We start from the raw sequence: 22,298 nt of genomic DNA, 5'->3' as shown, positions 1-22,298 counted from the left end.
TTTAAACATTTGATCTGGATTTCTGTGTCAATATTGAGACAGCCTTCTTAGACCCTTGGTACACAGGGTCAGGACACCGTAGTCAATCCAGGAACAAGAAGCGTTCCTGCCAGACTGCAGTCAACATCTACACTTCCATTAGTGATCATCATCTGTCAGAAGGAACCAAGACAACACATCTGGATCTGAACCTGCAGCATCAGCTGAAGCCACACAACCGTCATTCAACCGAAACATTCAGAAAGGATGTCTGGAACAGTCTGGAACAGTCTGGAACAGTAAGGTGTACTGCTGTCTTCCTACATACCTCTTTTCTTATGCCATCTCTCTACGCCCCACAGAGAACCACAGAGTTAGTTAGACACACACCTAAACATACATACACACCCTCACACACACAGACAGAACCCCCCCCCACACACACACACACACACGTAAACACTCACAGACACACACATCGGTGTACACACACACTGGTCTTTCATTACTGTAGCCTGGCTCTCACATTAGAGGGAATTAGAGAGGAGAGTGTGTTTCTGGTCACCTCCCACCCTCAGCTCAGCTGGCAGGGTAATGAACGGCCCACAGTCTCCAGGGAAGAGGCAGAGAGGAGGAAGAGGAGGACGGCTGACAGGACACATGGGCCCCCTTGCTCGGAACGCGTTAATGCATGACGCAGTGTGTGAAAGCGCGTGTGAGGAAGATGACTTTGAGTCGAGAGCAGAGCAGCAGCGTTACACATGAACCTCCCGCAGTCCGTGGCCTCCTGTTTCTCTTTCTTTGACGAGACGTGTGAATGGAGACTTGAGTTATTCTCTGGAGAAAGAGAGGCTTTCTTGTTTTCATTCTAAAGGCCTTTCTAACCCTCTCCCCGTCTCTCTCTCTCCCTCTCTCTCTCTCTCTCTCTCTCTCTCTCTCTCTCTCTCTCTCTCTCTCTCTCTCTACCTCCCTCTCGCTCTCTCTCTCTCTCTCTCCCTCTTTCTCGCTCTCTCTCTTTATTTTGGTGAAGGGCGACATGCAGTCCAGGTTGTTGTTGCTACTAGAGACGGCTCCTGAGCAGTTCCAGGTCAGTGCCTGCTCTACCCTGCTGGGACAGAACCCCACAGAAACATGAGCTGCAAACTACGACAACAAACATGTTTCACTTGGTTTCAGTTTGAGTTCTTCTTTTCTCACTATCTCTCTCTCTACCATCCTTCTCACTTTAACTGTCTCTCTGTCTCTGATATCTCTCTCGCCCTTATTCCTGTGTCTCTCTCTATCTCCCCCCCTTCTATCTCTTTCTCTGTCTCCCCCCTCCTTCTCTCTCTGTCTCCCCCCCTCCTTCTCTCTCTGTCTCCCCCCCTCCTTCTCTCTCTGTCTCCCCCCCCCTTCTCTCTGTCTCCCCCCTCCTTCTCTCTCTCTCTGTCTCCCCCTTCTCTCTGTGTCTTAACTCTCTGCATGTGCTGCAGGAGTGCAAGACCACCAGCACACTCCAGAGTGTCACAGGCTGGGTGTGAGAAGAGAAGAGAAGAGAAGAAAAAAAGAGAAAACAATAGAAATGAAAAGAAGAGAGCAAAGAGAAGAGGAAAGCCCCTTGGCTGTGATTTGACTAAATAAACAAAGCTCTGAACAGCTCTTCTCCGGTAGACTCCAGATTACCCCCCCCCCCCTCCCATCCACCCCCGTCACTGAGAACCACTGAGCCCCCTATACCCCGCACCTCCCGCACCCCCTGCCCCCCACTCCCCGAGCCCTCTTATCCCCTCCCTGGAGCCCCATGTACCCCCACACACCCGCCCCCTGTACCCCCCCACCCCACCCCCCGTGCCCCCTCTGGCTCCGAACCCGGCACATCTGAGTGGTGTAGCCCCGCCTCTCCCAGCGAGGCAGAGAGCAGGCTGGACCCAGCCCCTCGGAGCTCAGACGGAGGCGGCCCACCCTCCACACCACTCCTCCAGCAGAGAGAGGGAAGACACCAGGCTGGGAGAGAGAGAGAGAGAGAGAGAGAGAGAGAGAGAGAGAGAGAGAGGGAAAGACAGAGAGAGGAACAAAACAAGACACACTCAACCTGAGAGACGGGACCATCCTGTGATAGTCTAAACACGTCTGAGAACACACTGAAGGTAGGAGGCTGTTCACTTTTTTACAGAGGGTAGGAACAGGCCCCGTACAGGGCATGAAGGGTGTATGACAGACTGCCAGTGTAGGACTGCTATCTTCCGGTAACCCTAACCCCTTGTCTCCCTCTTCATAGGATGGATTTAGAGTTTAAACACCATTATTTACATGAAAAATACTTAGGTGGTTGATAGGCTTTGAAGTATTATGGTATTACTTCAGCTTAGATGGGCTCCATGGTGATCGTTTTTTTGGCCATGAGTATGTGTGTGCATGTGTGGGTGTCTGCATGGGTGTGTCTCTGTGTGTGTGTGTGTGTGTGTGTTGTTATGTCTGTAAACCACAGGCTGGCCAAAGTGTTTGTTTACTTCACACATTTGAATGAGGCTGCTAACATGGGGAACCTGTTCAAACATTACGGATCCTTTGGTGACAGTGTTTTACAGCCTCTCATTGGAACACACACACACAAGGACATGCATACACACACACACACACAAAGACATGTATACACACATACACAAAGACATGCATACACACACACACAAATCTCTGCAACTTGCGTTTACACTTTCACAAGCAGGCTTGTTTGACAAGGCATCCAGGAGTATCCGACTCCCACAGCTTTTTTAACAGCCTCTCGAATTATCCTCTACTGTTGGGGTTTACTGCTAACAGTTGTCTTCTGGCCCCATGGTGTCTCTACCCTCATCCTCTCTGCTGGTCCTCATCCTCTCTGCTGGTCCTCATCCTCTCTGCTGGTCCTCATCCTCTCTGCTGCTACTCATCCTCACTGTTGCTCCTCATCCTCTCTGCTGGTCCTCATCCTCACTTCTGGTCCTCATCCTCTCTGCTGTTCCTCATCCTCTCTGCTAGTCCTCATCCTCTCTGCTGGTCCTCATCCTCACTTCTGGTCCTCATCCTCTCTGCTGCTACTCATCCTCACTTCTGGTCCTCATCCTCTCTGCTGCTACTCATCCTCACTGCTGGTCCTCATCCTCTATGCTGGTCCTCATCCTCTCTGCTGGTCCTCATCCTCTCTGCTGCTACTCATCCTCATCTGCACCACAGATTGTAGAGGCACGCTAATGTGTTTACATAAACATTAATACTGTATGATAATGTATCTTTGGCACAGGTGCTAGTGTGCCTCTCACACATCACACAGAGTGATTGTACAGCCAGACAAAAGCATCTGTCTGAAATAAACATTACCATCCAAGCATAAAACACACTTGACTTCAACAAAGTAAAAATACCTTGAATGTTTCAGTTACTGCAGTAAGACACAGTACATGTATGTTCTCTGATGTCATGTCAGTCAGATGAGTGAGTGCTGGTCTTGAGTTGTAGTCAGACAGATGTTCACCACCTGAATGTGTCTTCGGTCACGTGTGATGGAGCGCGGTACGCTAGCGTTCTGGGTTAGTGATCCCCGCTGGTGGAACATTCACACGCTGTAACACAGATGTGGTCTTTAAACAGATCCTGTTATGGGGCGAGGATCATGTCCAGAACAGAGAAAAAAGCAAAAATGCATCTATAATATTTTTGCTGTGTCATTGTTCTAGAACATATTCCTCCTCAAGCTGTTTCCAATCCCAAACCTTTGCATGAGAGGATTTGTGAGTCATCTTGACACACAGGTTTGTGTTCTCAAGAATTTCTGAATGTTTCTGTTTTTTCACGTTGAGGGAATTTCCCCCATTAATCTTTTAAGGGTCTGTAAGGGAAATCGCTACCTATCCAGCTATCTTGTTTTCATTTTATTCCTATGCAAAACCAACAGTTAGTCAGTCAAAGTCAGTAAACGACCAAGTCATACAGTCTCTACCATCACCAGGGACAATCTGAGAATATTGAAACCAGCACCACAAATCCAGCAGACCTCAACAGTGTCAATGTCAGCAGAACAGGACATGTGCTTTACACTCTGGCCATGCTGCAAACATACCCGTGTGTGATCCTAGAGTACACATTTGATTATAACAACACACTGCTGACATGAATCTACTGTATGAAAGACCCCACCTGGCCAGCGTCGGCACATAGACGGCGCAAGCAACATTCACCGGTGGTCAATAACACTCTGACTCATGCTGTATCAGCAGCATACTAAGAGCCAAGCTGGCTGGCCTGGGCAGGAGGCCGGAATGCTGTTTCCATCCTGTTAGAGCCTGCAAGCTACTCAGGATGAGTGTCCTTGTGGCCGGTGGTTCCTCAGACCTAACCCTGACCCTCGTTAGAAACACAGGCTGCTTAACGAGGAGCAGTGCTGATGGAAGAGTGTCGAAGGAGGCGTACCCTGTCCTGGCGTGCCCCTCTTCTTCACAAACACACACACACACTCTGATACACACTCTCCCGCGCACACACACTCTCACGCACTGCTTTTCCACACTCTCACCCTCTCTCATATACACACTCTCACACACTCTGCCACATGCACACACTCTCTCGTTCACTCACACGCACACACACACGCACACAGCTCTGACAGACAGCTGCACCACATCTTAGAGAACAGGGCCAGCCGTCGTCAGGGGAGAACCACTGAGGGGGAGATGGGAGATGTGTCTGTGTGAGTGTCAGATGAGAGGGTGGCCTCAAGGCAGTGAACTAGTAATGAACCAGTACCATCGCTCTTTCTGGCCATGCTGGTCTGACAGTTTGGGTAGTTGTCATTGTTCTAGTGACACTGTCTTTCATTCAATAGTGTTCACCAGCCCTGTTCCAACCAAAACACAGGAATAGGCCAGAAGGGCAAAGAAAATATATGGTGTTTCTTTTAGCGATAAGATGTTTCACACTAAGGAAAATAAGATTATTTAGTCTTGAATAGCTTCAGTGTTTCCCTGTTTCTCTGACAGACTTGACTGTGTGTGAACTGTCTCCTTCTCAAGACAAATGTGGGATACTGGCTACAGTATACCATATCTAGCCTGTTTGTAAAACTTAATGGGAAAAAAACCCAAATCATATAAACACAATTAGCTGAGATGTAAAATCAACAAAACTAGCAACTTTTTTTGTTTTCTTTTTTCCTCCTCTTTCTCTTTCCGCTTTGTTTTTGGAAGCCGTCATGGAAAACAAGAGGAATTTAAAGCCAGTCAGTCAGAGCCATAATTGTATTCAGCTGTTTCTTTTTCTTTCGTTGTGTGTGTGAGTGTGAGTGTGTGTGTGTGTGTTTTGGGGTGGAGGGGGGCGTAGGCGTCCTCTTTTTCTCACGGGGCAGGGGTGGGGGGGTGGGAGGGAGGGGGGGGGGGGAGGGGGGTGGGAGGGAGGGGGGTGGGAGGGGGCTATTCCCTGAAGTGTTTGGAGAAGGGAGAGGAGGGAGGTGTGTTTGGCAAGCCAGATGAGGAAGGCGTAGTGGACAACCATGCTGTGTGTCTATGTGTTAATGTGTGCATGTGTGTGTGCATGTGGTGTGAGTGTGTGCGTGTGTGTGAGTGTGTGTGTGTGTGTGTGTGTGTGTGTGTGTGTGTGTGTGTGTGCGTGCGTGTGTGTGTGTGTGTGTGTGTGTGTGTGTGTGTGTGTGTGTGTGCATGCGTGCGTGCGTGTGTGTGTGTGTGTGTGTGTGTGCGTGTGTGTGTGTGTGTGTGTGTGTGTGTGTGTGTGCGTGTGTGCGTGTGTGTGTGTGTGTGAGTGTGTGTGTGTGTGTGTGTGTGTGTGTGTGACCTTTTAAGGCCACTACATCCGGTACCTTCATGAGCAGGAAGTGAAGAGTTCATCAGAGATATCTGCAAGCTGTCTTCTACATGCTATGGCCTGGGTTTAACACATTATTCTAGTAGGGTGTTGCCTTTTACAAAGTACCTGGATGTTGTTTTAAATACATTAACATTTTAAAGAGAGGAAATGTTTTCATTACTAGTTTGTCACACAAAATGGTTTCAATTAACTTCTAAGTGTCACATAAAAAAAGAATAAACGTTTTCCTTCTGTCCTACCCAAAAAAACCAAAGTGTTTGAAAGATATCGTTAAAATGATGTGAAACGACAGTAGCCACATCTGAGACTTTAACCCTGAGATTTCCCAGAAGCACTAGCTCACCTCCGTGCCCCTCTCTGCTGTCTGGGACAGGACACTGGGCACTGTAGGTTAGGGTAGGTTGGGTTAGGCTAAGAAGAGTAGGCGGTTTCGGCAGGTTATGTGATCAGACAATTATAATTATATGTAACAACAACAAAAAGGATCTGAAGTGTTGAGGAGTCTAGGGGGTTGTGGAACAATTCAACAACTAGTTTCCAACCCTTGGTTCAGAAACGTCCATAAAGTTCCCTTTATTGGAGATCCTCCCTTGATCTGACAGATAACTTCAAGAGTTCAGTTCCAGTGTAACTAGAAGAGTTGGGGTCCAGAGCCAACCACACACTTAACTGAGCGTCTTTTAAATTCTCAGACAGTAAAGTGTTTTGATCTAATGTTGCTTGTCTCGCGATTTATATCTTCACGCCTTTGTATTTTGATTTTATTGTTTCGTTTTCTGGTGTCTGAGGGAGTTGGGGACCAGAGGACCTCTGGGGGCTGTTCTGTCCACCAGCACAAATTAAAAACGTTTGTTTTTAAGGACACTGTGGATCCAGTGTTCCCATGGACCATGCCAAAGCCTTTCTTCTGAGCTGTGGTCTCAAATAGGCTCCTGGAGGAGTGGGATGACGAGAGGGACGTCCATCTACGGCTTGGTTCTGTGTGTTCTACATCTATACAGGATGGTTCTGTGTGTTCTACATCTATACAGTATGGTTCTGTGTGTTCTACATCTATGCAGGATGGTTCTGTGTGTTCTACATCTATACAGGGTGGTTCTGTGTGTTCTACATCTATATAGGATGGTTCTGTGTGTTCTACATCTATACAGTATGGTTCTGTGTGTTCTATATCCATATACAGTAGGGTTCTGTGTGTTCTATATCCATCTACATCTCCTAATACAACCGGGCTTTCAGTGTCACTGAATCATATAACATAAGTATATCACCTTATCAAGTATATCAAAGCTGGACATTTTTATGAGTATTGTTCACAGTGTATTTAGTGATGAGTGGAAAGAGATTATGTTCTGTTCCTGTTCCATTCCATGTGTGTTTGTAAAGGCTGTTCTGGCTGTCTGCTCAGCATCTGCTGTGCTGTTCTGTTGCTGTGGTTTGGAGATGTTTTTCATGGGGGTCTGCCTGTGTTCCGTTCTGAGTTGTGTTGCACTATGCAGTGGTAACTTGGTGGGGATTTTTCTACAGAAAATGTGCTGTTCTGTGCCGTATGTGTGTGTGTGTGTGTGTGTGTTGTGTGTGTGTCTGGTCAGGGGTTGGGGTGGTGTGCAGCCTCTCTGGTGCTTCTCTCCCTCACACCCACACACTTTTCCCAAGACAGGAAGTGAAGACTCTCCAGCTGTGCTTAAGGAAGTTGTTGGATTACTCTCATGTTTGATTCATGTTTTTTTTTTCAACACGATTTTCTTTTCTTTCCCCTCGAGATGGACGCAGAAAGGCAAACATTCCGTTTGAAATGGGATTGTGAAAGTGTTTCCTGCCTACACATGAGCTCCATCAATGCCAGATGTTTAAATACAGCACACAACCCCAGTATAGAACGATAATCCCAGTATATATAGATCATCCCAGGAGATGCATGTCCAGCTAGCTGACTACTTAGGGAAGCAGATTTACACACACACACACACACACATCCTCTCCCGCGTACCGTACACACACGTGACAGTGCGTAGGCTGTGGGATGAGACAGGTCCGAGGCAGGAGGAGATAGTCAGTGTGCTGGGGCTGGTAATGAACGCTGGGAAGGGTCATGCAGCCATGAGTTTCCCAGCGTCCCTGGGGAGGACTTGTAGCTCGCAGTTCATCCTGCGTGATGATTCCAGTGACATCCCACTTGAAAACACTTAGGTGTTCCGTTAACCCAGGACCAAGACCAGGGATGGGAGCATTGTTAGAAACACATCCCCAGTTAGTGTATCTTCAAATATAGCTAGGAAGAATGTGGATTTAACCCCATATTTATAGTGTGATTTATTAAAATGACTGCATCGGGGGGGTCGGAATTCAGGAAGAGCTGACTGCATGCATCTGCCCATACTGACACACATACTGTATGTCCAGATGGGCAAAATATACTGCCATGTCCACACACCGCAAAGTACCAGTGATAGTTATCCTCAAAGGTCTTTGGTTGCTATACTGTACTTTGCGAATTTAGGACTTTTAATTTGCAGGTAAAAACTGTGCAAAAACAGGGTTCTACAGTACTAACCTTAAGCAGGGTTTGTGACCCCTGTAATCAAGTGACACGTGCATGACCGTCACCAGACTGTCAGAGGTGGCGCTCACGTTGATGCACAGCTTCTGACTGCAGCAGCACGGCCCTCTGGGACTGTCTGGTCCCGCCCGGCGCGTCCTGCCTCCTCCCCAGAGTATCAGCGGTCCTGGGAAAGTTCCAGAACATCACTGTGGGAACGTGAACTGTACCCCGCACCAGAGAGGGATGTGTGTGTGTGTGTGCCGGGGTGGGGAGGTCACAGGCTTGATGAGTGTGTGCTCTCTGTGTGTGTGTGTGTGTGCAGCTTGTTCATGCCTGTGTAGACAAGCACCAGTTCATGTGTGTATGCCTGCATGTGACTGTTTACATGTGTGTTTATGTAGGAGTGTGTGAGAGAGAAACAGTGTTAGCTTGCCATGAGAAGTAAAACAATCAAGCTTGACACATGGCTTGTAGGGACAGTACCCCTCGTGGCCCAGCACAGACCAGAACCCCCCTTATCTCTTGATTGGAAACAGGAGGCAGGGCGTGCGAGCATGGCTACATGTAGGAGGCAGGGCGAGCGAGCATGGCTACATGTAGGAGGCTTGGAGAGCGAGCATGTCTACATGTAGGAGGCTGGGCGTGCGAGCATGCCTACATGTAGGAGGCTGGGCGTGCGAGCATGCCTACAGTACATGTAAGAGGGTTGGGCGCAGAAGGGGGATCTGTTGAGACACTCAAGCTGTATGTGATTAGAGTGATGACTCACAAGCATCCTTTTTCCAGTGCGTCATCTCCACAGTCGTGTTCATATGTCTTTATTACATACGTATTCATTTGTCTTAGTCATGAACAACTTAAGAGATTTTAGATAGAGAACAAAACATTTCAGCTTTTTCAAAACACATGTTGCCAAAGACCCTTGAAGGAATGAATTACACTGACTCCTCCTTTTCCTTCTCCCTCTCGTCTCTCAGTTGAGACTTCTCTTCCTGTGGACAGGGTTAGGGCCACCTTGTCTCTCTGTCAGGGATAAAGGAAGGGTTAGCTCGTTTCTCTTTTGACTGGTCTTCCGTGGACAGTCTTGAAGTGGCTCATTGTCCCAAAAGATGTTTACTCCTAAATAGTTGACTGCCTTCTCATAGGCTGGCAGTGGTCAACGAGGAATGAGCTGTAACCTCTCTAGCCTATGTTTAAACTGCGCAAGCAATCTCACTTCCCTCATAACAAATCACAGTTGAGTTTTGATTTGATACTGGCACCCTGAGGGATTTGCTACCAATACAAGTTTTTGGCCGGGAGACAACATAGTTGTTGTTGGTTTGGATGTCCTAATTCCTTCATCTTCTTTGTTTGCATGAAAATAGATCCAATTAAGAAGGACCGTGCGATGGGGGAGCAGTTTAGTTTGGAAGCAGCGCTTGGCTGGGGGAGGGGGGCAGCACACACTGACCTGTTTGTTATCAGATGCAATGGTGGCAAAACAAGAACAAAACCTCCTGTGAAACGTCCTTCTGTCCGTGTGCAGCCAGGCTTCGCATACCTCTCCCTGCACGAGGACCACAAGGTTGTGTAACCCCGCTGATCTGGATCCAATACTGTGTGCAGATACTGGGGCTGAGCGGGATGTTTCCCAGAGTCCTCGAACAAGTCTGGCAGACAGCAGACACGAAAGTAAATTTGTAATTTTAAAATATTTACAGATAAATCTCACAAATCTGAACAGTTGTGGGAAGTTGCGTTTCGCAACAGGGAGGTTAGAGTTAGTCAGAAGGGGGAAACATTCTTGCTGGTTGGTTGGTCTCCGCTCTTGTACTACTTCTGAACTAGACTGTCCAGAATGTGCCTCCTTACTGTGTCCAACCAACCAACAAGAACATCACCTCCTTCTGACTAACTCTGAACTCCCTGCTGCAGTACGCAACTACCCTGATATGTGGTTGGAAACCAGAAACCATGATCATGGAACAAATTGTGCAATAATGATATTTGATGTAGGCTTTAAGCTCCCACGGTCTGATCTGCACCCCCCCCCCCCCCCCCCTTCCAGGTTAAATCTGCCCCCCGAGGTGTTAAATCTTAACATCTCTGATAGAGAAAAATGAAATACATGTTCGGGCCTTCTTCTGGAAACACCTGGGCTGTCCAGTGTGTGAGTGTGTGTGAGTGTGTGTATGTGTGTATTGTAACACTTGATAAACCAAATCTGCTGTTGTTGACGTAGTTCTGTTGTTGTTTACGTAGCCCTGTAACAGTGCTGTTGTTCTGTCCCTGCAGCCTGCCGCCAGGAGCATCATGAAAGGGCTCGTGTTCCGGCAGACGGCCTTGCTCACAGGTGAGATCAGCTGCAGCGAGCCCTTCTATGGAAGGCCCAGCACCCAGGGAAGGAGGGGTGGAGGGGAGGGGAGAGGAGGGAGCAGATCGGGGAGGGAGTCAGTGGAGGAGGTGAGGGGAGGAGTAAGTGAGAAGGGAAGGAGGTGAATATGAAAGGAGGGGGAGGAGTTTATTATGGAGGCCTAAGAACTGTGCCAGCTGGAATAGATCAATCAATGGATATCTTTGGTTGTTTCTGTTATCTGAAACTTTGACCCCTGACCCCTGCACTGTGTAGCTTGACCCCTGACCTGACCTCTTCCTGTTTGTGTCTTCTCCACAGCCATACTTCTCTTCTGCCCCAACTTCCACTGCCTGGTGCTCACCCCTAGCGACAGCCAGGTTGTCGTAGCAGCCGGGTCCTCTCTCACTATCAGCTGTTCTGGCTCAGGATTGGCTACTTGGAGGTTTCGTCGCCAGGAGGATGTTCCTCTTTTCCGGGTAGAACAGAGGAACAGTTCTGCGGTTCTGATCCTGGAGAACGTGACATGGGAACACACAGGGGTGTACGAGTGTTTGACACAGGCTGAGGAAACCGAGGAGGTGGCAGTGTTTGTTCCAGGTCAGTCCGATCAGAATTTGGATCCCTTTTTGGGGAAATCTGACACCGACTTAGTAATGTTCAAATCCAACCCTCCGGGCACACTGCATGTTGAAGGCTCGATGACAAACAGTAAAAAAAAATTAAGTTTGTTCTGTTACAAAAGGTCTGGTACTACCTCTGCCATATAACAGTAAACCCATCCCCCCCTCTCCCCTGCCTTCCCTTGTCCCCTTCCCAGACCCTGAGGTGTGGTTCATAGAGAACCCCCATGGCATGGTGACCAAGACCAGCGAGCTGGGCATCATCCCATGCCTGGTGACGGACCCCCGCATCAACGTGACCCTGTACGAGAAGGACAGTGGAGCGGCCCTGCAGGGCCACTTCCTCCCCACGCAGGGCCTCCAGGCTGCCCTGGAGGACCGCACCTACGTGTGCCGAGGGGAGCTGGACGGCCAGGAGAAGGAGTCCCAGGCCTTCTACGTCTTCAGTATCGTCGGTAGGTGTTCCGTCTGGACCTACTAGTTTCACAAACGGACTATTCACACAGCTGGTTTGGGTACAGTACAGAATTGATCCTGCATATGCTGCCTTTAGTTAGCTCCCGACAGCGCTAATGTTCCTTCAGATAAAACTGTCCCGCGAAAAGAACGGGTCTCTCTAACTCCCATCTTCTCCCATCTGGGTCGATCTCTCTCCTTCCCCCTCTCTGTGTCTGTCTCTCTCTCTGTCCGCTCCCTCCCTCCCCTCTCTCTCTCTCTCTCTCTCTCTCTCTCTCTCTCTCTCTCTCTCTCTCTCTCTCTCTCTCCCTCTCTCCTCCACACCCTTCCTGCCTCAGTCCCGGAGGCCATAGACGCCTACATTAATGCGTCCAAGACGGTGTTGAAGAAGGGCGAGCCCCTCACCGTCAACTGCACCGTCCACGGAGTGGAGCTGGTCTTCTTCTCCTGGGATCACCCCAGCAGGGAGGTGAGTGGGAGGGAGACGGACGGAGCGGAACAGAGGAGTGAGACAAGAGCCTGCTGTTTCTCATCCCCCCCCCCCCCCCCCCCACACACACACACACATAGCCGATCCCCGCGAGGATCATAACAAAGCCTTAATGGCATCAAGATGTCCGAGCCACACCTTAGATAGTCGCTCCCACTCACAAAGCACGGTTCTGGTTGTCTCACAATGTGAAGTGAAGGGAACCTTCCACCCCCTCTTCATCCCCTCCCCCCACCATCCCCCTCGCCCCTCTCCCCCTCTCCCTCGCCCAGGTGACCTCCATCGAGCCCCTGACGGACGTGCTGTCGACCGTGAGCATGCGCTCCTGCCTGTTCATCCCCAGGGCCTCGCTGGCCCACGGCGGCCCCTACGTGTGTCACGTCCACGAGGGCGTGCAGGACCAGAGCGCCACGGCCACCGTCAACATCACCGTCCTGGGTAAGACAGGACAAGGGAGAGGAACAGAGAAAGCAAAGCATGGACAAAGAGCCAGAGGACTCCAGTAACAGTGGATGGATAGATGGCTAGTGGGGGGTTAGCAGTCGACGTGTCCGAGGAGGCTTACTCTAAGTTCACTGATGTGTGTCCTATTTATGGAAGGGCCAGAGTAACCTAAACACAATGAGACTGTCCTCTTTCATAGTGGCGGGCAGTCTGTCTCTCAACGCCACACTGAGAACGTCTACTTCTTCGCCGGCTCAATGCATAGACCCGTAACCCTGGAAACGAGGAGTCCTGTGTTCCTTGAATTACTGTGTAACCACGTCATTTTGGGTTCGGGTTTAGGTTAGGCTGTGCCAGTCATGACCACGGTAGATGTGGGTTAGGGTAGGCTCTGCAGAACAGACACAAACGATCCCTTGTGGTGCGACTGCATCGCTCGAAGAAGAGCCACACAAACAAGACATGACTGGTGCCCCCTCTCTCTCCCTCCCTCCCTCCCTCCCTCCCTCCCTCCCTCCCTCCCTCCCTCCCTCCCTCCCTCCCTCCCTCCCTCCCTCCCTCCCTCCCTCCCTCCCTCCCTCCCTCCCTCCCTCCCTCCCTCCCTCCCTCCAGAACAAGGCTTTGTGGCGGCGCGCCCCGCTCAGGAGCACAACGTCTCAGCCCGGTGGCACGAGAACGTGGAGCTGAGGGTGGAGATCGAAGCCTACCCTCCGCCGCGCATCCGCTGGAGCAAAGACGGCGCCACCATCACCGGAGACAACACCATCGCCACGCGCCAGGAGAACGAAACCAGGTGGGACGGAACAACGTTCGGTCATGTGACTTGTGGTGGCTAGACGCGGGTCAGCTGCCCCACAGCTGCTGAGTGATGATGAATACCCACCAGCAATCAGCCTCTGCAGCGCTGAGGTGTTTGAAACGCCTCAGAGACAGAGCTGTCCTTGTCAGAGTGGGCCCTCTCCTGTCAGTCAGCGCCAGACAAGACCATAACTCAGATAAGAGCACAGACAGAAGCCACCTCAGCCAGACCCACTCAATCAACACCCGCCAGGAACTATAAACAGATGAGGTTTCACTGAGGGAACTAGGCCCCAGTCAAGTGGCCAATCAGATACTAGAACGATATTTACCAGTGTTCATCCAGACTGATGTTTCTCTCTCTGCTACCCCAGGTACGTCACCGTGTTGACGCTAGTCAGGGTCAGGGTGGACCAGAAAGGCCTCTACACTCTCCTCGTCACCAACGACGATGACACCAAGGAGGTGACCTTTGATTTGGAGGTCAAAGGTGAGAGAGCATCGCTGTGTGTCTTTGTCGCAGTTTTTGTTTCATCTTCCTGTTTTCCTCTCTGAGAATCCAAACTACTAGGAAGTCTGCTATTGAGTTGATGCAATGATCTGATACAGTAAGCACATACATATTGGCTGTGGTCAAAATGAGTAGAAGTCATGGATTCAGGTCAGGTGATCACACATTTTAGAATGAAATAAGGTCAGGTCCATTCTAGAATGAGTTAGGGTCATTGGATAATCCATTCTAGAATAGGTTAGAGTCAGGGAATCCTACATTGTAGAGGGGCTGAGCCCTCCCTGTCTGCAGTTCCGGCTCAGATCTCAGACCTGTCAGACCACCACCTACCTGAGAAGAAGCACGCGGTGACGTGCGTCGCCGAGGGAGTCCCCACCCCCTCCATCCTCTGGTACAGCTGTGACAGCATGCTCAAGTGAGTCGTCCTCAAAACGTGTTGCAGCGAGATTCGCTTCTGTTTTGGCATGTGTTGTTTGTCCAACAAGCCAGATTACTGTAATGTGCAGAGGAAAATCATTCAAGCAAAATAGCTGTTACTGCCACATCTCACACTAAACAATAGGGGGCGTTCCACACACTACAATTCAACTTCAAAGTAAGATTAACCAACAACAGCCATATCTTCGCAAAAGAATAATTGTTTCAGGAGAAACAGTTAAAAAAAAACGTGTATTGTGTGTAGATCCTTCTGTGCTAACACCTGTGGTGTTGTCATGGTGACGGTCTGGTGTTGCCTACGTCAGGTGCAGTAACCGGACCACTGCCTGGAAGCCCCTGGCGCCTGACCCAGACACACTGAGCGTTCAGACCAACACCTCCTTCAACGAGAGCCGTAAGGTGGGCCAGGTGCGCAGTCAGGTGACCTTCCACAAGCCCCAGCAGTGGACCCTGCGCTGCGAGGCCCGCAACGAGGGGGGAGTCCGACGGAGAGATGTCAAACTGGTCTCCAACGGTAGGTGTCAACACATTGCCTCCCATCCTGACTGGTCTCTCAACGGGTCTGTGTTCTGCCTGCCTGGAGACCCAGATTCATCTTATCAGCTTGTTTTGTCAGGGTTTAGTCAGGTACAATGTAGAGTCCACTTCACCAGACTAGTTCTCTGCACGCTCCTAGATCTTAGCTGATCCCACCTTAGACCACCACCAAACCTTCTGAACGTCCCTCTGGAGAACTCTGACCCCTTTGGAGACCTCTGACCCCTCTGGAGACCTCTGATCCCTCTGGAGACCTCTGACCCCTCTGGTGACCTCTGACCCCTCTGGAGACCTCTGACCGTAGACGTTCTGCATGTGTTCTATGTCCCAGCTCTATTCTCCCAGGTGGCAGTGCTGGCGGCCGTCCTAGCCTTGGTGGCCATCATCATCATCTCCATCATCATCCTCATCGCGGTGTGGAGGAAGGTGAGGCTAGAACACAACGATACAGAGCGTGTAATAAAACGGACTTTGCAAACCTTTTTGGTTGATGCCGTTTACAACTTTTACAATCCAGTTTGACTTTTCCTTTTTTTAAACACTGGGATTTCCCCAGAAGCCCCGCTATGAGATCAGGTGGAAGGTTATTGAGTCTGTGAGTGTGGACGGCCATGAGTACATCTACGTGGACCCCATCCACCTGCCCTACGACCACGGCTGGGAGATGCCACGCGACAGCCTGGTCCTGGGTGAGAACACTCACTGCAAATACACTTTGCAGCATTTAAATAGACTTAAATAGATTTGACATACATTTAACACAGGCAACACTGTTGTTGACCTGATCTGTCTCGTCGTTCCAGGTCGTACCCTAGGATCAGGAGCGTTTGGACGGGTCGTCGAGGCGACAGCGTACGGCCTGAGTCACGCCCAGTCCAGCACAAAGGTTGCTGTGAAAATGCTCAAATGTATGTGGTGAGAGAAAACCACAAAACAGTAAATCCTCAAATCCCTTCAAATAATGTCTTTAATTAAGTCTTTGTTCTATGCTACTTTGCAAAAGCATCATGTGTTTTTCTTGGTATCGTTTTCTAATGCGCGGGTCAAAATCTTATCAAAGCGCTAGCGACAAAGGGGGCTGGCTAGCCTGGTCCCCTGTTGAGCTTTAGCCCGCCGTTCTGCTGCAGCTCATGCCCACCTGTCTGACTTGGCAAGGCATGAATACACCGTTTCCAGGCTACCCTGGAAAGCTGACACTCTGCCATTTACTGAAGTCTTTCTCCATTCTGAGCAGTTTACAATATAATTCCTTTCATAATGAGCCACTTCTCCCTCCCTTCTAACACACACACACACACACAGCCACTGCCAGGAGGAGTGAGACCCAGGCTCTGATGTCGGAGCTGAAAATCATGAGCCACCTTGGTCCTCACCTGAACATCGTTAACTTGCTCGGGGCCTGCACCAAGCAGGGTGAGCTGCCCACAACACAGTATACACTCCATATTGTTGCAACTGTATGTTTTCACAGTGCATGATGTGACACCTAACTGTCCCCTTTTTTGGTTCTTGAGTTCTTGAACCACACTAAGACAGTTCCTCAGCGATATCTGGTTTGGTGATCAAATCTTAAATCACGATTCAGGGCCCCTCTACCTGGTGACGGAGTACTGTCGCTACGGTGACCTGGTGGACTACCTGCACAGGAACAAGCACACCTTCCTGCAGTACTACGCTGAGAAGAGCCAGGAGGACTCTGGGTGTCGGGAGTCTGGAGGGAGCACTCCAGTCAGCCAGAGGAAAGGGTAAGCAGCGCTCCCAGAGGAAGAATGGGAACGAACAAGCAGGGATGATACCATAGAGGAAGAATGGGAACGAACAAGCAGGGATGATACCATAGAGGAAGAATGGGAACGAACTAGCAGGGATGATACCATAGAGGAAGAATGGGAACGAACTAGCAGGGATGATACCATAGAGGAAGAATGGGAACGAACTAGCAGGGATGATACCATAGAGGAAGAATGGGTTTGAGTTAGCTGGGTAGCGGTATTCAAATGTATTTCTGTTTTATTCAGCCCTCAAATAACACATTAAACACATTTAAAAAGCACCTCTGAGCATCTAAGTTACGGTTCCATTTCCTGATATCACCATGTTGTTCCTTCAGCTACGTGTCGTTTGGCAGCGAGTGTGACGGGGGCTACATGGACATGAGCAAGGACGAGCCCACCGTGTACATGCCCATGCAGGAGCAGAAAGACACCATCAAATACGCTGACATCCAGGCCTCTCCGTACGAGTCTCCCTACCAGCAAGACCTCTACCAGGAGCAAGGTACTGACCCCAGCCACCACCACTCAGAGCACATCTCAGTCTGTCTTTCCATCAACACAGACCCAGACCGAAAACAAACGACAGTTCCCGAAACAGGCGAAGCTTTGTCAGTCTAGATGTAAGACACCTGGTCCATGTTACCTTCGTCTGCAAAACGATCGCATTTGTCCTGTTTCCATTCATGTCTTCCGGCTCATCACGTTGGTTGCTGTTGTTGTTGTGTGTGTCTAGGCCAGAGCAGAGTGGATGCAGCCCTGGGCCTCAGTGATTCAACCACCCTCAGCTTTGAGGACCTGCTGGGGATCAGCTACCAGGTGGCCCAGGGGATGGACTTCCTGGCCTCCAAGAACGTAGGCTGCCTCTCCCTCACTCACTTTCAGTACAGACATCCTCCTCAACCAGATCTAAACTGAGCTGGAAAAAAAGGATGTGTAGCTTTCACTCAAGCAGTGAGATGACCTCATTAGCCCTGCGTGAAGGGTTAGTGTGTCTGAAGGGTTCCCCCAGTGTGTCTGATCCATGTTCTGGTGCTGTGGTTCCCCAGTGTGTCTGATCCATGTTCTGGTGCTGTGGTTCCCCAGTGTGTGTGATCCATGTTCTGGTGCTGTGGTTCCCCAGTGTGTCTGATCCATGTTCTGGTGCTGTGGTTCCCCAGTGTGTGTGATCCATGTTCTGGTGCTGTGGTTCCCCAGTGTGTGTGATCCATGTTCTGGTGCTGTGGTTCCCCCAGTATGTCTGATCCATGTTCTGGTGCTGTGGTTCCCCCAGTATGTCTGATCCATGTTCTGGTGCTGTGGTTCCCCGGTGTGTGTGATCCATGTTCTGGTGCTGTGGTTCCCCAGTGTGTGCACCGGGACCTGGCTGCCAGGAACGTGCTGATCTGCGAGGGCAAGCTGGTGAAGATCTGTGACTTTGGCCTGGCCAGGGACATCATGCACGACTCCAACTACATCTCCAAGGGCAGCGTGAGTCTCCCACACACAGAACACCTGACCATACTGGGAGATACATTTATTCACACTTCTGAAAGCGTGGAGTTAAATAGTTTGTAAAGTGTACAAATATTCAACAATAATATACTTGTTGGTGAAACATCTGTACAAACAAGCCAAGAGGAGACTGATAGGAGGTCAAGACCACAATGCTATTCACCTGTTTCAGAGCAGACAGACCCACATTTTTACAGTTACATTTAAGCACTGCTCAGCACGCTCTTTCTAACCCTGTGTAAAGTGTGAAACACACCTGTGAGCCCTGTCTGATTTCCTGGCCCCACCAGACCTTCCTGCCCCTGAAGTGGATGGCCCCAGAGAGCATCTTCCACAACCTTTACACCAGCCTGTCTGACGTCTGGTCCTACGGCATCCTGCTCTGGGAGATCTTCACCCTCGGTCAGTGAGACCAGCCAGCTTGTTTCCATACATTTACATTTAGTCATTTAGCAGACGCTCTTATCCAGAGCGACTTACAGTAAGTACAGGGACATTCCCCCGAGGAAAGTAGGGTGAAGTGCCTTGCCCAACGACACAACGTCAGTTGGCATGACCTGGAATCGAACTGGCAACCTTCGGATTACTAGCCCGATTCCCTCACCGCTCAGCCACCTGACTCCCTCACATCTATAACAATATTCCTGACAGTCACAGAACATTTCACATTTTTGGGGTGTATTTTTGGGACCATTTAGCTCATTGCCTCTAGGGTTCAGTCTATAATATGTCTTCAGGACCAATCTGGACTCTCTGTTAGACTGCAGATGTTTCTGAGTAATAATGATTCATGTTAACTCTGGTTTGCCCCTTGTGGTAGGAAAGTGTAAGGACAAGAGGATAGCACCAAAACTCCATCAAAGCCCATGCAATAAACAAATGTCTCACGCATAACATGACTTCAGAAATCTGTGCAAGCGTATTGGAAAATGAAAACACCTCTAATATTTACAAATATGTGTTGTTTTAGGGGGTACCCCCTACCCAGACATCCCCATGAACGAGCAGTTCTACAGCGCTCTGAAGAGGGGCTACCGCATGGCCAAGCCTGCCCACGCATCAGAACAAGTGTAGGTCTATACCACCACAACCATCTACACACACCATCCTAACCATCCATACACACCTTCCCAACCCTCACCCTCACCAAAGTGTGGCACCGTACATTGTGTGTGAGCATCACCGTGTTTCTTGAGTGCTGTAAAACAGCCTCTAAAAGGAACCTGGGAATGTTTTCTTGTGGGATTCTTGTAGTTACGAGGTAATGAAGAAGTGCTGGGAGGAGAAGTTTGAGAAGAGGCCTGAGTTCTCCTTTCTGGTGCAGACCATGGGGAACATGCTGACAGACAGCTATAAAAAGGTGATCTATTTATACACACATCCTCTGCTCCAAAAGCACCCTGCTAACAACAGCTCACTACCACACAACATGGCTAGACTGCCTGTACACTGACTTGCGACATCCATCAAAAACACATTTTTACATGTCAGCTGGTAGTGTACATAACCCCTCGCAGTAAAGTGAGTGATTGATTCATTTCACCGTGGTGCAGAAATACTTCCAGGTCAACGACAGCTTTTTCAAGAGCGACCATCCAGCAGTGGCACGGACCAAGACCAGGCCATCCTCCCCCTTCCCCACCGCCCTCACCCCCACCTCCATCGGGCCTGCCTCTATCCCCGACCCCACCCTCTTCCCCAACCCCTATCACAGCCCCAGCTTCTCCAGCCCAGAGGACAGCCTGGACCGGCCTCCTTCCTACAACGACTACATCATTCCCATTCCTGATCCTAAGCCTGAAGAAGCCATCCCAGATGCAGACTCAAGGTATGACCGACATCCTGCCTGACTGTCGGAGACAAGCGGCAGAGAATATAAACAGAAAAGAAAGATGAGGGATATTTGGTTTACTGAATGAGACACCCACACAGGCCCACATGCAGGGCAGTATCCTCTTTCAAGGAGTCAGGCTTCCACAGGCCTCAGCAGTCTGTGGACTGTGTTTATAGTCGTATGAAACACACTCGCCAAGTTGGCTTGAAGACCGTTATTTGGGTAGAACAGATGTTTAGTCCCAGTGAATGTTCTCCACAGTGCCCACAGTGCCCTCTAGCGACAGTATTTCCAGGAACACATAAGTCATTGAGAACCTCTGTGTTGAAGACTCTGCAGAGAATCTTGATTGTAGGACAAGGGTGAATCGTAATGTGTTTCTTATGTGGTTCCAGTTCTCTGTCCCTGGAGGAAGAGACAGACTCCATTTCCCAGCATACATCAGACACGTTTCCAGAAGATGAGAGGCTTGACGCCAACCAGGAAGAGATACCGTTGATGCCCTCTGGAACGCCAGAAGTAGAGGACAGCTTCCTGTAACCTTCCACACAGAGATAGGAAAATAGATCCCAACTCTGGGAAAATCCCTTCTGCATTCCTGAAAAGCAGCTCAGAGAGGAGTTTCTAAGTTACGTTCAATGTTTCTAAATTACAGTTTGCACTTAACTCTGCACCTTTTAGTTGCAAATCCGATCATGAATTTCACAATCACAAATCAGTCATTTCTTTGAATGTGGAATTAGGTGTTCAGGAACACTACATGTAGGCCTAAAAGTTATGATACATTTGATTTTGAAGATTTTTGTTTTTTTTAAGCTATCCTTTATTCAAACATGGCATTTCAATGTAAATGATTCCACTGACATGGTATTGTGTTATTCATATGTTGTTGATTTCTTCATTACTTATCAATATTTTAGCCAGTGCCTAATTTATCCGTATAATAATATTTTTGTTAGTAAAGTAGTCTTTGTTGTTGACTTTGATAATCTTGTTTTTATGATCACTTTTATTTACATTCCAATGATGTGAACAAAATACGGTTCATATGTTGACACAAATGTTCCCTTGCTAATACGGGTGTTCAGTTTCCAATCATAGCGCGTGTTAACCTTTCCAATCATAGTGCGTGTTAACTTTTTCAGTTTGAATACAAGATCGTATTAGCGGTCTCCTTTTCTCATCAGCCATGTTTTTATATTCTATGAATCTCAATGTAATCATAAAAGAAAGGGTCTGCATTCATGCTACAGAACTTTTACTACTGTATGGGATTATATTAGAAAAATACTCAACTAGCTAAACAACAATTAGCTAAACATGTCATACAGTACATTTGTAACAGCCACACTATAAGTTCTGCACTTTACATCAACTTTCACCACAAAGGGATGAAGCTTGAAGTTTGAGGTTAATGAAGGGTGAGGTACACGTAAATCCTTTGTTTGAATACAAAATATATTAGTGTGGAAACTAGTAGTAGAGAGAATTAGTAGTAGTATTAAGAACTAGGAGTACATGTACATGGAAGCATTTCACTGCCTTATTTTCACACGGGGTACGATCAAACGGTACGCCTTTACGTTGTTTGATTTTGTTACTGACGTGATTTTGTATATAGAATAAAAGTTTATAAAACAATGAATTACAAATTATACGGATCTGTTAGTATCTAGTAGATATAGTATATTCTGATCTACCCTTCAATAGAAGGGTTAATAAGATGAGGTATCTTGACAGTATGCATACGTTCACATTGCTCACCACTCATATATTCACAAAAATAAATGTGTATGTATATATTTGTTACATGATATAGCAGACAATATGCAGCCATGGTAACCATCCTATACTGTAGAGTATTTAGGAATGCACAACACTGAGAGTACTTACTCACGCTAAGGTACCAAAGCTTTCATGTCTTTTACAAATGTATTTTTCTATGCAGTATTTTGTATGTTAATGTGAACATTAAATAAATGTTTTAGGTGAATTTTTGCGAGCTGGTGTTATGCTTTTTCCCTTACTTGTGTTGGCCAACATATAACTTATTATTTATATGTCTTCACCAAGACCAGATTAGTACCCCAAAGGGCCCCTGGGCACTTAATTTTTTGTAAACAACTTTTATTTAATTCTGATTGGATACTTATCAAGATCGAGGGCCAAGCAAGCCTTGTGTAGACAGTTTTTATGTAGCCAGAAAATATAAA

General features: G+C 48.5%; 1 protein-coding gene across 2 annotated transcripts; it reads left to right on the top strand.

Moving 5' to 3' along the window:
• Nucleotides 1–1,973: 1,973 nt before the first annotated feature.
• On the top strand, nt 1,974–22,078 carry pdgfrb (platelet-derived growth factor receptor, beta polypeptide). 2 transcript variants are annotated; one of them, XM_067247916.1, is made up of 23 exons: nt 1,974–2,105; nt 10,631–10,688; nt 11,010–11,288; nt 11,509–11,766; nt 12,106–12,236; nt 12,530–12,695; nt 13,314–13,494; nt 13,874–13,989; nt 14,302–14,425; nt 14,754–14,962; nt 15,317–15,411; nt 15,545–15,674; nt 15,789–15,893; nt 16,288–16,398; nt 16,571–16,730; nt 17,096–17,262; nt 17,494–17,612; nt 18,105–18,227; nt 18,542–18,653; nt 19,222–19,321; nt 19,506–19,611; nt 19,805–20,079; nt 20,481–22,078. In XM_067247916.1, exons 2-23 carry the CDS (start codon nt 10,649–10,651, stop codon nt 20,623–20,625), a joined length of 3,252 nt encoding a protein of 1,083 aa, XP_067104017.1. In that variant the 5' UTR covers nt 1,974–2,105; nt 10,631–10,648; the 3' UTR covers nt 20,626–22,078. The 2 variants fall into 2 exon arrangements, with proteins under 2 accessions (XP_067104017.1, XP_067104016.1); XM_067247915.1 differs by having other exon boundaries at nt 15,542–15,674.
• The last annotated feature ends 220 nt before the right edge of the window (nt 22,079–22,298 follow it).

This window comes from Osmerus mordax, chromosome 12, assembly GCF_038355195.1.
Source record: "Osmerus mordax isolate fOsmMor3 chromosome 12, fOsmMor3.pri, whole genome shotgun sequence".
In the NCBI taxonomy this organism is placed as follows: domain Eukaryota; kingdom Metazoa; phylum Chordata; class Actinopteri; order Osmeriformes; family Osmeridae; genus Osmerus; species Osmerus mordax.
The sequence above is the reverse complement of the archived record's forward strand: the minus strand, read 5'-3'. Positions and strand labels throughout refer to the sequence as shown.